Raw genomic sequence first — 14,094 nt, 5'->3', positions numbered from 1 at the left:
TCCGCCGGCCGTTAGATGGCGCTAAACGGCCACCAGGTGGACGGCGACCGGCTACCGCGCGTCCCAATAATGTCCGTCGCGGTCAGCCGGGCCTCGCGCACCACAAACGCCGTCTGCTCGCAGACCACGGGCCACGCACTCGACTGCGGAACGAGTGGCTACTTTGATGGCCTCGTGCCGAGTGGCCCGCACAGATGCGGCCGACCGGCCGCTACACGGCCCGCGCGCGCGACGCCGTGCACATATTCCGGTGGCTCTCGCTTCGCACGTTCATCCTTGTTCTAGGGGAGCGGCGCGATCTATGACCGTATAGTGAGCTCGCGCTGCTGACACCCGTACAGAAATTGCCCGTGCCCAGCGCCTTAGTGTGTTGAGCACAATTTTTGGACGTCCCTTTACTTTACAAGGGACCGATCTTCAATGCGTCATAGGTTTATCGTAATATGTTAAAATTGATATCATCGTTGACCGTCCGACGCTGTACTGTGGACAGGTGGTAACTGCGAGTTTTCCTTTTTTATCCAACGACAGTTTGAGTGGATTTCCATCGGAACGTCAGAGCAAAAACCCAAAGTTCATTAATCAATAGCGTCAAAACTGAGCCCACTAATATTTTCCAAAAAATTTAGAACTTATACAGCGCAATATTAGCTCTCGAAAGTAGAAACCGTTCATTTATTCATTGATTAGTGAAAATAATAATTTTTTAACTCATAGAAGTTCAAGTTATTATTTCTAAAGATTAATATTATCCTAATAACAAAATATACAGTTGTGTACTGTACATTTATAATTGCAATATGTCTAATAGCACTGAATACTGATATAAGATAGAAATATCAAATTACTATTCACCACAAAATGAGCCACTTTCCGGTATAATCTTTTTAAGGTAATTGGTATAACAATAGTTATTGGTGGTGATTAGAAGCTGATATCAATTTCGTTTTAGAAAGGTTCTAACAATGTCATAACGATGTTTGCATATATATGTATATAAACAATATAATATCTATATAAATATAAAAATTAAACTAAAAACCATTTTAAATGAATTTTATTTTATAATTCTTGGCTGTTTATATTGCATTTTTTGCATTTTAAGTGCATATTTTACTGCATAACCTAACCTTTTGACATTTTTAATGCATTTTTTAAGGTTTTTTAGTGCATTAAAGTCGTAGCCCTAGTAATAACTAAAAACTTATTAATAATGAGTAATAACTAATAACTTTCTGACTCCGTCTTAATGTAATATAGGCAATAGCCACGGAAATCATAAGTTGCCTATATGTTTCACCTTAAAAACGATTTAATTAACTTGAGAATATTATATTATAATATTATATATAACTTTCTTCTATAATTATTATTATAGCTATAAAGATGACATGTTTACATTGAAGATGTCGACCATATTTCTGTACGTATTTCGATATTCTAATTTTACCAAAATATTATTTACTTATTTCCATAATTATTCGATGTTGTTTTTAACTAAATTTATAAATATAAATAAAACAACTGGTATTGCGCAGATTAATTATTTATATATTATTGTTGTCTAATTCACCTTCAATACTCAATTGCGTTAGCTTTTTTTTTTACTCAGAAAAATGTTTTACATAGTCAAATCAAATAAATACATGCATTGGTACCTAATAGCATTAGAACAAAGGTTTATTTTGAAAATATCTTCATGTTTTGGAGTTTTGACTTTGAACAGATGTTCAGTGCATTGAATCCACAACAGTACTCATTTTCAATGTTTGCCAGCGCCTATCACTATATACAGAGTGATTTGCCAAGCATACTCAACCCTTTTATATTACAATAATGCTATTATTTGAAGTCTGGTATCCTAGAATTTTCAACTTAAGGTAAATTTTAAAGACCATCATTGTAATGTTCTGTTGCGAATGGCATACATTCAAAATCATATTACCTACACAAAAGACTATTTTTGCATGTTGGATAGTATTTCGATTGAAAACAATTATTGTTACAACCGAAGGCCGTACGAATGAAACAAAATAATATTTTAACAGTATGTTTGAATGGAACTCATTAAATAACAACACAAAAACGGTCCACAAAAAATTCTAATTTGTTGTATCGAGTTGTTGGAAATTTAATCGTAAAATGTAGTACTGTCCGGCTGCAGCATGCTGTATCATTTACGGTCTTAATAACACAACCTACGCAAATTTCCACACAGTGTGTCAGTATCTAATTTAAATTTTGCCGCACCTCTGGTTATTTTTATGTTTGTCGGTGTACAAACAATGTATTATTATATTATTAATAAATCGTAAGTGAAAAATAAAAACAAGATATAATTTAGTATTATTCCGACTTCCGGAGACGATTACCGTCAATAAAAATAACTCATACCTGTACAATATTAATATACATTTTAATATTTAATTACAAATGGCTTACAGGTATAAATTAAACCCATTCAAAATAATTTTCAATTTACAGTTTAGTACACTGTACAGTGTACAATGTACATGTTTATATATGATATTACATAAGTACTAACTCTTTAGTGTGCCTCAATTCATGGGCCAATCGGTATCGGTGCACCTCGCTCTGTGCACCAATTCGACCAAGATGGGTAATCCTCCCCAATGACGAATTGGATATAGGTAGAGTTCGGGTTTTTTTGTTGAGGTTGTGAAAATTACTCTCTAAACTTTTCTGACATCTAAGTACAATCCCTGAAACTTTTGTCAAAAGCGGTCGAGTATTTTTTAAGTCTATAAGTTAGAAACATTATAAGGACGTTGCCTTTTGACAAACGGCTGAATTGCAAACAATACGTTTAAAATGATTTTCTTTTTTTTTTTTTTTAAACACATAGTAACATTAGTAATGCATAAGGGTCGGATAGACAATACCGATTTTTTTCAAATGTTATTTCTATATAGCCAATTGAAACCCTGTAGGTATACATAGACAGAACAATTCTTCAATTTTTGTGAGCCAACTTAAACAACCTAAAGGTTTAAAATAACCTACGAGTCTCAAGAATCTGTAAATATTTTATATAACTTTTTATCAAAATCGATTCAGTAGTTTCTGAGATTAGCTGTTATTAAAAACTCATTTCACATTTGTATGATGCATATAAGATAGATAACTGAGCAGAACTCAAAATGGAAAAGGCGAGGGTATGTGAGGGTCGAATCTAGGACAAAATATCCAAGGAAAAAATATCCTGTACTAAAATATCCAAGGTTAAAATATCCAACGGATAAAATATCCAGGGATAAAATAATCAATATACGGGACAAAATATCCAAATAAAAAAAATCATAAAAATGTATTATTAATACTCATATAATTTTTTTTATTTAAATTCATTATATTGTTCATTTTTGAATCACTTTTTAATATCATTTAATATCAATAATACTTTATAATACAGTAATAAAATAATAATAAAAATAATATGTTGCGTTATATATAATAATTATATCTTTAGTTATAGGAATTGTGTATTACACTATATCATATTATCATCTAAAAGTTTTTAATAATATTTAAAAAAAATTGTTTAAAAAGAGGCAATAAATTATCGTATTATATTTGCTATTGCAATTAAAAAAATATCTAATTCTTTTTTACCATTAATATATTCAAGACAAAGGAGCTTAAGTTTTATTATTATTTTTACTATTATTATCTTATTACTATATGTCTATATTACAAAGTATTATCAATGTTAAATGTGATTTAAAAATGAACAATGGATCTAGAGAAAAAAGGGGGGAAAAATATTTTTTTTTATTTGGATATTTTGTCCCATATATTGATTATTTTATCCCTGGATATTTTAACCGTTGGATATTTTAACCTTGGATATTTTGACTTGGATATTTTAGTACAGGATATTTTGTCCCAATACCGTGAGGGTCAGAGGGTGACACTATGTAGATTAAATACGGTTTTAATGTTTTATTAACATACATGTGAATTCGAGATCTTAGCATCTTGGGTAATGATTTCGAATTTGTTAAGAGGATTTGTCAGCGGACATTTTGTTTTCTTAGCTCTTTGACCCACTTGCAGTATGGTAGATTTTCCTTAAAGATAACCAACCTTGTGTTGTTAGCTTAAATGTTAAGCAAATTGACTTATATTTTAACTTTAAGTTAAGAACATTGTCTGTATTTGTACGTTGGATTTTTATGATATTTAAATTTTTTCGATGTTGCACATTTTTAAACTAATATTTTACATACTCGAAATTTGCATAAACATGTAAATATCATAAAAATACAAAGTAGAAACACAGACAAAGTTTTGAATTTTACGTTTTGCAATAGTTCAATAATGGTACACTTTTATATTAAAACTAACAAAACAAGATCGGTTCCACTGAAAGTAAGTTTGCCACATTGCGGGAGAACAAACAAAATATAGTGCGCTGATATTATCCACTTAAAAGCTTTTATCCTTACAGTTAAACTTATTAGTTTAAATTGTGATATCTTTAAACATACATAACAATATAAAAATAATCGGTATTTAATCAATTAAAGGTTAAAGATACTTTATATTATATTTTTCAAATATGATGTATAATATTATGACACGGCGGTAATTATTAGTAATGGTAATTGTAAATAAATAATGCGTTTGGGTGAAACCATGAGAAAAAATAATAAAAATTATTTTAGTAGTATTCATAGCAAAAATGTATTGCATTTTCACTCTTTTTCATTTAACCGAGAGTTATATGTACCTATATGTTTAGAAATCAGTTAAAAAATGAATCTTGCACAAAAAAAAAGTGCTTATAATAAAATATATTGTTCACATTTTTCGATATTATTTAACCAGCAGTTTTTTTATAAATATGTATATTTTTTTAATACGCATATTTTATAATCAATTTTTTTTGCTTGTAGCATAAAGTTAGCTACAAGCATATATAGCCCTAAATAATGAAAAGTTGAAGCCTTGAAGATAAACATTACACTTCCAGAATTAAATAACACATTTACACATAAGTAATAACATATAGCTTGATTTATTGTACCAAATTTAAAATCAGGTCTAAAATTAAATCCAATGAAAATACAAAAAAAAATATTAATTTCTTCTATTATTAATATAATCTGTAACCAATGGCAACCATTTATAAGTAAAAATAAATTACAATTTCCACAGTGAATCCCAAAATCCTTGTTTAAGGACCTATTTAAAATGCGAATTTCGGAAAAACCTTTTCGAACCTTTCTTATTGGGTCCCTACTCTACATCATAAAACGAAACAACTGACCAAATTTCATACTTATACCTTCAGCGGTTCCGTAAAGGCGATGATGAATCAGTCAGTCAGAACTAGTTCTTTTACATACATATATAATGTAGACAGTATGCTTATATGGTATGTCTCAGTATCTGTACTCGGTATGGGCAATGGATATGAAAAATTCGGAAATTCTGATTACCAAAAAATTATTGTCAACAACATTATCTTATTACGCATCATTATAGAAAATTAACATAAAGTTTACGTATCATTAACATAAATAATGTCGTCGAACACGGCAAAACGTATATTTTTATAAGCATTTCGTGGGCTTGTGCCTTGTTTACGGATAGCTAAATAATGTAGAAAAAGCCCCCTACTCACTCGACGATGACCTTCGTATGGTATATTATTGATGACGCGCGGAAGTAATAATATTTTTTTTTTTTTAAGAACATTGCACCATCACGCTATTATGGGTAGCTGCTATTACGGTGTGTTATTTTAAGGCGAAAAAGCAGTATTACAACAATAATCGGTATTTATAAACAGCTGATCCGCGAACAGACATAGTCCCGGCGCATAAAGTTGAATCGATGTCCGATGACAAAAAGATCGCGCGCAAGTTGGCAGACACCAAACGTCTAGAAATAGATCATTTTGTTTGCCGCGGCAGTTTGGTTTTCGTGTTCGCGTGCATTCCAACCTTCGAACCGTGTTTGAGGCATATAAAGTCTTTAGATAGGTACAACAGGTAGTGCCGCCGAGTTCGATATAAACGCTTTGGACGCTGAAAAGTTATAATATTGCTGAAAAATGACGAAAACCACCGAGGAAGCTGGATACGATCTCGTCCAAGTATGTCGCCACCACCAACAATTAATAGATTACCTATTATTATTATTATTATTATTATTATTATTATTACCATCGTCATGAACACGGTCTGTTTTTACATGGATTGACTTTTCAATTTTTTTCAAACTCAGTTTGTGCGTTCCGGAAAACGTATAATATGCGTGTCAAGAAATATTTAGTAATTATTTTTTGTTGTAAAAGAACTTCCAATATACCTATACTAACCATTTTTATGAATACAGTAACAAGTCGTAATTCGTATAGGTCATAGGGTTTTGTCCAAATAGATAATAATTTATGAAGCACTGTACATGAAAATAGAAAGAAAAGGAAGTGTAGGTACACTTACATTTTTAAATCACTTTAAGACTATATATCTAGAGTTGACTTTAAAATTGTATTCAACTCCGTTAAATAATGATGTGAACAGCATTTTATTGTGTTAAATTACAGTAAAATAACTTATAAACTGCAGGGTTCTGATTCTATATAGAATTGCTATAGCTTTTGCTAACTATTATAGAATAAATATAAACAGAGTGATCTATACATTTATTTTATAATATGTCAATATGATTTCAAATATAAAATTGTATATTGTACATACATTTTAAGCATTATAGATTTTTTAGTTATTGTTTTTCAAGTTTATGTGATATTTTTTTTAAAATATACATTAAATTTATTTGATTGTACCTACCTAAAATTTGAATGAAAATAGAAGAAAAAAATTATGTATGAATATCTGAGAAAAACACCAACATTTCATTTCATTAAGACAAAGTTTGAGTTTATATTTTATATTGATCAATAATTAATATATATATTATTAATTTATATATTATATATTAAATTATAAATTAATTTTTAAATTTTTAATACAAGATAAAAATTTCAATTTTTTTAAATGAATAAGTTTTTATGGTTTATATATTCTTAGGTCATACTACTCATACTATAGCTTATGTTTCAATACATTTCAGTGCTTTAAAACCTGAGCCCTGCTAATAAGTAATAATACTACACTTTTCTGTACGACTGTACCTATCATTTAGTTGTACTTATCATGTAAACTTAAGTACATAGTTGAAGTAGTTATATTGTATGTATTTTGTAAATAATAAAAAAGATTATTAAAATGTATATAAAATTAAAAATCTAATTCACATAATACATTATGTATTTATTTTTTGTAGGCTTTATTGAAATTTCACGATGGAACCCACGGTGCCCGAGACCGCATGGTTCATAAGCCCGGATGGAAAATGCTTTTTATGATGCTGAAATATTTAAACTGCTACCCGGAATTAAGTGAGTGAGCCAAAATCTGTACAACTCGTAGGAATATCAAACGCAAAAGAATATTCCTAAAAATAGGTGTTTAAAATTGAAAAAAAAAAATAAACACCTATATTTCTTATTTCTTAGTGATATTATTTTACATATCACTGTCACAATCGTGTATAAGATTAAGATATGACGTGATAGTGAAAATAATTATTATATTACCATAATATCGTCGACTGATATAAAAATAATTGATTTTAAAATTATAAAATTATAAACAAAAAAAAGCATTATTATAATATACTTTCATCGTCGATGAAAATACTGCAATTTAATGAACAGTATTATAATTTTTTTTACGATGAATGAATAAAATATACATTTAAGATTTATTCTAACACACCTTTTTTGAACAAAAAAACAGTTTAGCGTGGGAAATAACAGTTGAAGGCTAAAAACACAGTTGACTAACCAAAATACGTTTAGTTAAGTTTCTTTTCTTTAGTTGTACAAGTTGTTGAGCGTCTTTTTTAATAAGCATCTCGAATTTTAACTCCTAATTGTGTTATACTTTTATTTACAAATTAAATAAAAATATATTGACTATAAAATATTATGAACTAAAATACACAACAATGCATTTAAGTATTTTAAGTAATTGCAGTGCTGTGACAGTAAAATTACTAATGAAAATCATTATGTTTATTCTTCTTATAACTTTATGCAGTTATTAATAGCCCTCATATGGTATTATAACTATTCCTTGATCATGATTATTTATATTAGTTAAATGTATTGTTGTGTTTGTTGTGTATGAATAAACAACACATTTACTCACAGCTATTTGTTGTGAATTTAAATAACATTTAAATGTTTGAATTTTGTTCCACAGCTTTCTTGCCTTATCAGTTGACTCCGATTATACTGGAAGTACCACCAGAATATCGTCAAATTGTCTTGAAGAATCCTATGATCGTTAGAAGACGATATGTAGAATTATTACCTATAAAATATGGGTATCGAGAATTTTGGAAGACTCATATAAACCGTTCGAGGGCATTGCCTTATCAATATTTATTGTGGGAAGGCGGTTTCGTACTGATTGTATTTTGTTTTTACGCCATTGGTTAGTAAATTTAACTACAAATGATATTTAGAACTTCACTTCACTTATCACTAGAAGTAAATTTATGTGATTCTTTATCGAAGTACGAATTACAATTTGCAGGCGATAATGTCATACGTGTAGTAAATATCACAATACATTTTTCAAAAAAAGACGTACAACCCGAGCCCTTGTGCTATCAAGATAAACTCATGCTGGAAGAGGTGAATAAAATAATATTTATACTCAATTAAACTTTGAAAATTATTAATATAAACATAAATTGTATAATATTTACTAATTTCAGTGTTATCCACTGGATACGTTCAATCCCGGATTTGCATTACCCAAACCAATATCGATCAACACGAACAGGTAATTTGTGTTAAAGATATTTTGTACATCTATAAACTAAAAATGTAATTAAATTCTGGTGTACTATTATGAATTGTCAATAAAGGTGGACAATTCTGCGAGAGTTAAAAGAATCCAGTGACAAAAAAGGCAACGAACTGTTTTTGCTGTCGCTATCGCCTTTAATGGACGAATTGTCTGACGAAGTGCTTACGGACACCAGGCGCAAAATGTTAGAGCTGTTGGAAGAAGCTATGAGTTGGAAAAGAAATTTCGATCGTTAGAATGCAGCGGCGATCGTGTCCTCGTATTTCAAGACGTGTATACTCTGTTTAAATTTAAAAACGTTTGAAAACATATTTTTAGTTATTTATAATAATTAGTATTATGTATACACATACCTATTAGTATGAGTAAGTATTTATATTATTTTATAAAACGTTCCCGTTATTCGATTGCTTATTACAGACCTCATATTAGTCATTATTTATTTATTATATACACCTATAAATATAATATGGGTAACATTTAAGCTGTAAAAGTCATGTAGGTACCTATTTTAATAATTGTTTTTTTAAAATACTTCTGTAGTCTTATGATCATAATATATTACCCTACATAATATTATTATTACTTAAGTATAGTTATATTATAACGATTAAACGATTGGTTAATTAAATATAATATATAATAATAATACGTTTAGACGTTTGTCTTTAATTATGGCTATGAAAATATCAAGTTGCCGGGGTTATTAAAAGTTTACTATTCATATCGTATTTATGATGATATTTTATACCTGTACAATTGTACACACATTTAGCATGTCAAACATTATTATGATTAAAATTATCTTCGTTTTGTTTTTAAACTTTTTTTTAACTAACGTGGTGACATCGGAAGGAAATGTGTCAAATTATGAAAACAAAGGTTTTGTAGCCAACGGAGAAATATACGACACCGAGAAATATCCGTTCGTAGTGTGTATATTGATGATGAAAGTCGGCAGGGAAAGCATTCTGGGAAAGTCTTTATGCACGGGCTCCTTGATATCGCAGTGGTTCGTGTTGACCGCAGCACATTGTACAGTTAAAGTGGAAAAATATGACATAGATGTATTTTTGAGCTTACACCCGTTATATGCGATTAAAACTATGTACCTTATTACGAAAAGTTCCATAACGTTTACAGGTATACCATGATAGTGACCACCGACGTGTCCAGCGCGTGTATCGACACAGTATGTATAATCCCAAAACGTTTTCCGCAGACATCAGTTTGTTAAAAGTAAGCACTCTGGCAGTCTCGCGCTGTTATATGTAAATATATAATAATAATACTATATTAATATAAATAATATTAAAACATTATTGTAATATCATGACGTGTAGCTAGGCATATTTTCCTTGAGAAATCCGGGGTTTTTTCTACAAAAATGTCATATAATATATAAAATAAAATTATAATTTATACTTACAACCTTCCTCAATTTCACCAAAATTAACGTCAAGGGTACTTATTAAGCATTCAGAAAATAATATTGATTGCCCACATAATAACAACAAGTATACCTACTATAGTACTATATATGTATTTGATAATATTTTCATTCACCCCAACGTTCCTAACCAAAAAATACAGTAATAACAATCGAATGGTTTGGATAATAAGTACCTACCTAGAAGTATAAGATTTATAATAAATAATAAGCCAATAAAGTTATATGATACATTTATATATTATATATAATATATATGTAGTACAAATATACTAAATTATAATTTATATAAGTTACCTATTTAAATGTTTTTTTCTTTATGAAAATATCTTTCTGAACATTGATTATAATTTATATTGTTTGTATTTTGTTTTAAATTATATAAGTTTAATTAGTACATACATACATGTATATTAATGTAATAATATATATATAGTGTATATTTATACAGTTATGTACTTGGAATTTAGCTACGAAAACCGTTCCAGGATGTGGTGTATTATATAAGTTTATCTGGTCATCCTGATGAATTTTCTGATGGGAAAAGCTTGAATTGTGTGGTTATTGGGTTTGGATTGACTGGAAAAAAACAGATGTCTAACTTGATCGGTTTTATGACCAACTCTAATGTCACGTTCGGTCCTACAGCATGTGAAATGTCCAACCAGTAGGTACTAAATAATTTAGTAATTTAGCAGATCATTTACTTCCGATCACGACTTATAGAACCAACACATTGAAATAGATCGGATATAATGGAAACATGGAAAGAATATTTGTGTTCAAAACCAGACATTCATATGATATGTCCTGGGGACAGCGGTGGTCCGATGATTTGTAATGGTTCCCTATATGGAATAGCCAGTCACGGATATAATTTCAAAGACCGAAACAAGGAAGTCGAATGTGGCAGTGCTGATGTTCAGACTAGACATCTATTCTTGTATACATACAGAAAATGGATAACTGATATTACAAGTATAGGAAACACATTAATACCACACTATAAATTATACATTACTACTGTTATGTTAGTATTATATATTATGAATGTTTAGTAAAATAATGTATATAATAATATAATATAAGTAACGCTATGTCTTATAATCAAAATCAAAATAATTTATTGACAATTGTAATCCACAGAGAATTGTATGAATTAAAACATTTCTTAATATATTTTGTTCCTTCCCGTTACCTACCTTACAACTTTTATCTGGGAACAGAAATTAAGAGTGTTGCGTGTACGTCAATAATTAACAGTTTTCATTACTCATGTACATTATTTAGTATTTACCATAAATATTTTAACCATCAGTATTTATTAACTATTTACAGATTTTTTCAGTCTTGTTAAAATTTTTGTTCGTCGAAAAACAGTTAATCTAATATCTATTGATTGGAAACTTTAATTACGTACCTACTTAGTACTTATATATTTTTATATATACATATATATATATAATTAAAAGCGCACTCTCTCGGAATAAATAATTCTGTTTACAGATAATTAGTTTAACAATATAGTACAAGAGATCGCTGATAGTATACTTGTAGACTGCAGTTATTAATTTGTAAAAGTTTCTTACTTTCTTAGCTTATAACTTTTCAAAATTTCACACATTTTGTAATTTATACATACCTATGTAAAACTAACACTATTAACTTCGATTTAATTAACTCATTGAAACAAAAATCTATATTAAAGTAACCCAGTAGCACGCTACTCAATAACTTTCCTCTAGGAGGAAAATTTATAAATCATTAATTCGTTTTTTTAACAAGTAACTGTGACAACGAAAACCTAACAAATATTGGCCCCGCCGTCAAAAGAAACATCTTGTAACCAGCGCCAAGGCGGCAAGGCAGTTTTATATAAATAAATAAATCGAGTACCTATAATAATATATTATTATACAATAATAATTATTAACGTTATGATGAATGACGATATTCGATATAACAGCCGTCATATTATGAATCCATGTATTTTTAGTTTTGCAGTTTGGAATTCTTTATGGTTAATAGTCAACGTATACTGTCTAGAAAATTTCCTGTGTGTTTCAGAAGATGTACCTATTTGTTGTTTTTTGATTATTACTTTAACATGTTGGGCAATTAAATCCCATTGCCTAGTATGGTCACCTAATTTCCAATATGCATCAAATATTAATTTACGATTAATATAGTTTAGTTTTTCATAACATTTACATGGTGGTCCCATTTTCTTTTCAGTTCACATGCTCTTTTCCTTTGTTTAGGAGAACTTTTGACTTAACATCTATCCAATCGCCTTTTTTTTTTGGAGCGTTTTCTTTTTAATACTTTTTCTGATGATGGTACTGGCACTTTTCTTTTGTGTTTCACTATAGGTCTAGTATTTTCCTAAAAAAAATGTAAATAAATTAGTTTAAATAAAACTGTAGTAATTATATTTAAAATTGTATACATATTTTTAATATTATGATTTATGACTAATTAGTAATTAATACAAATTTAAATAAGTGTTATTTAAATAATTAGCACATTAAGCTTAAAATTATGCAGTTGACAATATTCATAATAATTATGAAGCAACTTAATTATTTTTGTTAAAATATTAAGTTATAATTTAATTTATTTTTACAATTTTGACAATTACTTACTATTTCTGTTACAAGTTATATATTTTTTCAACATCAGACAAAACGCTTGCATTATTATCTTGTAGATCTACAAGTACCTACATATTGAGGATCTTTGTCACTATCATAATTTATATTTGTATCATCTTCACTACAAGAAATAATATCAATATCTCTTAGAAGATCTTAGTCCTATACAAAGTAACAATGTAAAATCATTATAATATTTTTATAATATTCATAATTCATAACACAATATGTATATAACTTAAAATGAAGAAAGTAGGCAGGTTTGGAATATGTCATATACATTATACAGTAATATTATTTAAGTAATTTAAATAAAACTAATGAATAATTATTGTTTTAATAAAAAATCTTACTCTTAGTAGGTATAATTTTATTTAAGTATACATTTTTATTAAAACAATAATATGTTTTATATTGGGTATTTACAATGTACTATGTTTACAAATTTAAACAATACATTTTGTATACTTGAGTATAATCAAATATTATGGAAATTGAAAAATTAAAAATATTAAAGTTATTATCTAATTTGTGAAAAATCTGTAATTTTATTTATTTATTTATTGCATTTTTACCTTGTCTTTGATTACTCAGATTACTGTACAATTTTCAATATGAGCATCAACAGCATTATGATACTCTTCATCACTGCTTATCATGCCATACACATAGCAATTTAAAATGCTCTCTGAGTCACTACTTAAATCCTGTAGAAAATTGTATTTCCACAACATTTTGTTTATTTTGTATCCATATAATGAACTGGAATTAAAATTAAGTTGGTAAGTATATTCAAGACTTGTGCGGTAATAATATTTGTATGTTTTAGTTCATTTTGTTTTAATTACTTTGTATTCAAGTATATTAAGTTAATAATGTATATCTACTATAATGTATAGTCGTTTAAAAGTCTACGGATTTTCATCAAAATAAATGAACATAAAAATAGTAATCTGGCATCTGATTTTGAATTTATATGTGACTGTGTGTTGTATGTAAGTTATATCTTATAACATATATGCATATTTAGGTGGATATATTTTATTTCTTATTTTTTGGGATTTTTTTTTTT

The 14,094-nt window shown here is 28.5% G+C and overlaps 2 protein-coding genes and 1 long non-coding RNA gene across 3 annotated transcripts; 2 read left to right on the top strand and 1 right to left on the bottom strand.

Annotated features, from left to right (window-relative positions):
* Positions 1–5,817: 5,817 nt before the first annotated feature.
* Positions 5,818–9,440, top strand: LOC111042108. The gene is made up of 6 exons (XM_022326601.1): positions 5,818–6,124; positions 7,321–7,435; positions 8,304–8,537; positions 8,640–8,740; positions 8,824–8,891; positions 8,977–9,440. Exons 1-6 carry the CDS (start codon positions 6,083–6,085, stop codon positions 9,152–9,154), a joined length of 738 nt encoding a protein of 245 aa, XP_022182293.1. The 5' UTR covers positions 5,818–6,082; the 3' UTR covers positions 9,155–9,440.
* A 58-nt stretch (positions 9,441–9,498) lies between these two features.
* On the top strand, positions 9,499–11,440 carry LOC111042153 (trypsin-3-like). The gene is made up of 4 exons (XM_022326679.1): positions 9,499–9,985; positions 10,062–10,157; positions 10,839–11,035; positions 11,114–11,440. Exons 1-4 carry the CDS (start codon positions 9,653–9,655, stop codon positions 11,424–11,426), a joined length of 939 nt encoding a protein of 312 aa, XP_022182371.1. The 5' UTR covers positions 9,499–9,652; the 3' UTR covers positions 11,427–11,440.
* A 3-nt stretch (positions 11,441–11,443) lies between these two features.
* LOC111042162 lies at positions 11,444–13,993 on the bottom strand. The gene is made up of 4 exons (XR_002605401.1): positions 13,598–13,993; positions 13,014–13,184; positions 12,580–12,753; positions 11,444–12,513 (listed from the first exon to the last, which is right to left on the bottom strand). It is a non-coding gene; the product is annotated as an uncharacterized LOC111042162 (long non-coding RNA).
* Positions 13,994–14,094: the final 101 nt, after the last annotated feature.

This window comes from Myzus persicae, unplaced genomic scaffold, assembly GCF_001856785.1.
Source record: "Myzus persicae strain clone G006 unplaced genomic scaffold, MPER_G0061.0, whole genome shotgun sequence".
Taxonomy (NCBI): domain Eukaryota; kingdom Metazoa; phylum Arthropoda; class Insecta; order Hemiptera; family Aphididae; genus Myzus; species Myzus persicae.
This window is presented reverse-complemented; position numbering and strand designations above follow the sequence as displayed.

Coding starts and splice junctions, on each gene's coding strand:
- LOC111042108 (XM_022326601.1), top strand. CDS start 6,083: ATGACGAAAACCACCGAGGAAGCTGGATACGATCTCGTCCAA. Junction 6,125..7,320: donor CTGGATACGATCTCGTCCAA/GTATGTCGCCAC, acceptor TATTTTTTGTAG/GCTTTATTGAAATTTCACGA. Junction 8,892..8,976: donor ATATCGATCAACACGAACAG/GTAATTTGTGTT, acceptor TTGTCAATAAAG/GTGGACAATTCTGCGAGAGT.
- LOC111042153 (XM_022326679.1), top strand. CDS start 9,653: ATGATGATATTTTATACCTGTACAATTGTACACACATTTAGCATGTCA. Junction 9,986..10,061: donor TGGAAAAATATGACATAGAT/GTATTTTTGAGC, acceptor TAACGTTTACAG/GTATACCATGATAGTGACCA. Junction 11,036..11,113: donor GCATGTGAAATGTCCAACCA/GTAGGTACTAAA, acceptor ACATTGAAATAG/ATCGGATATAATGGAAACAT.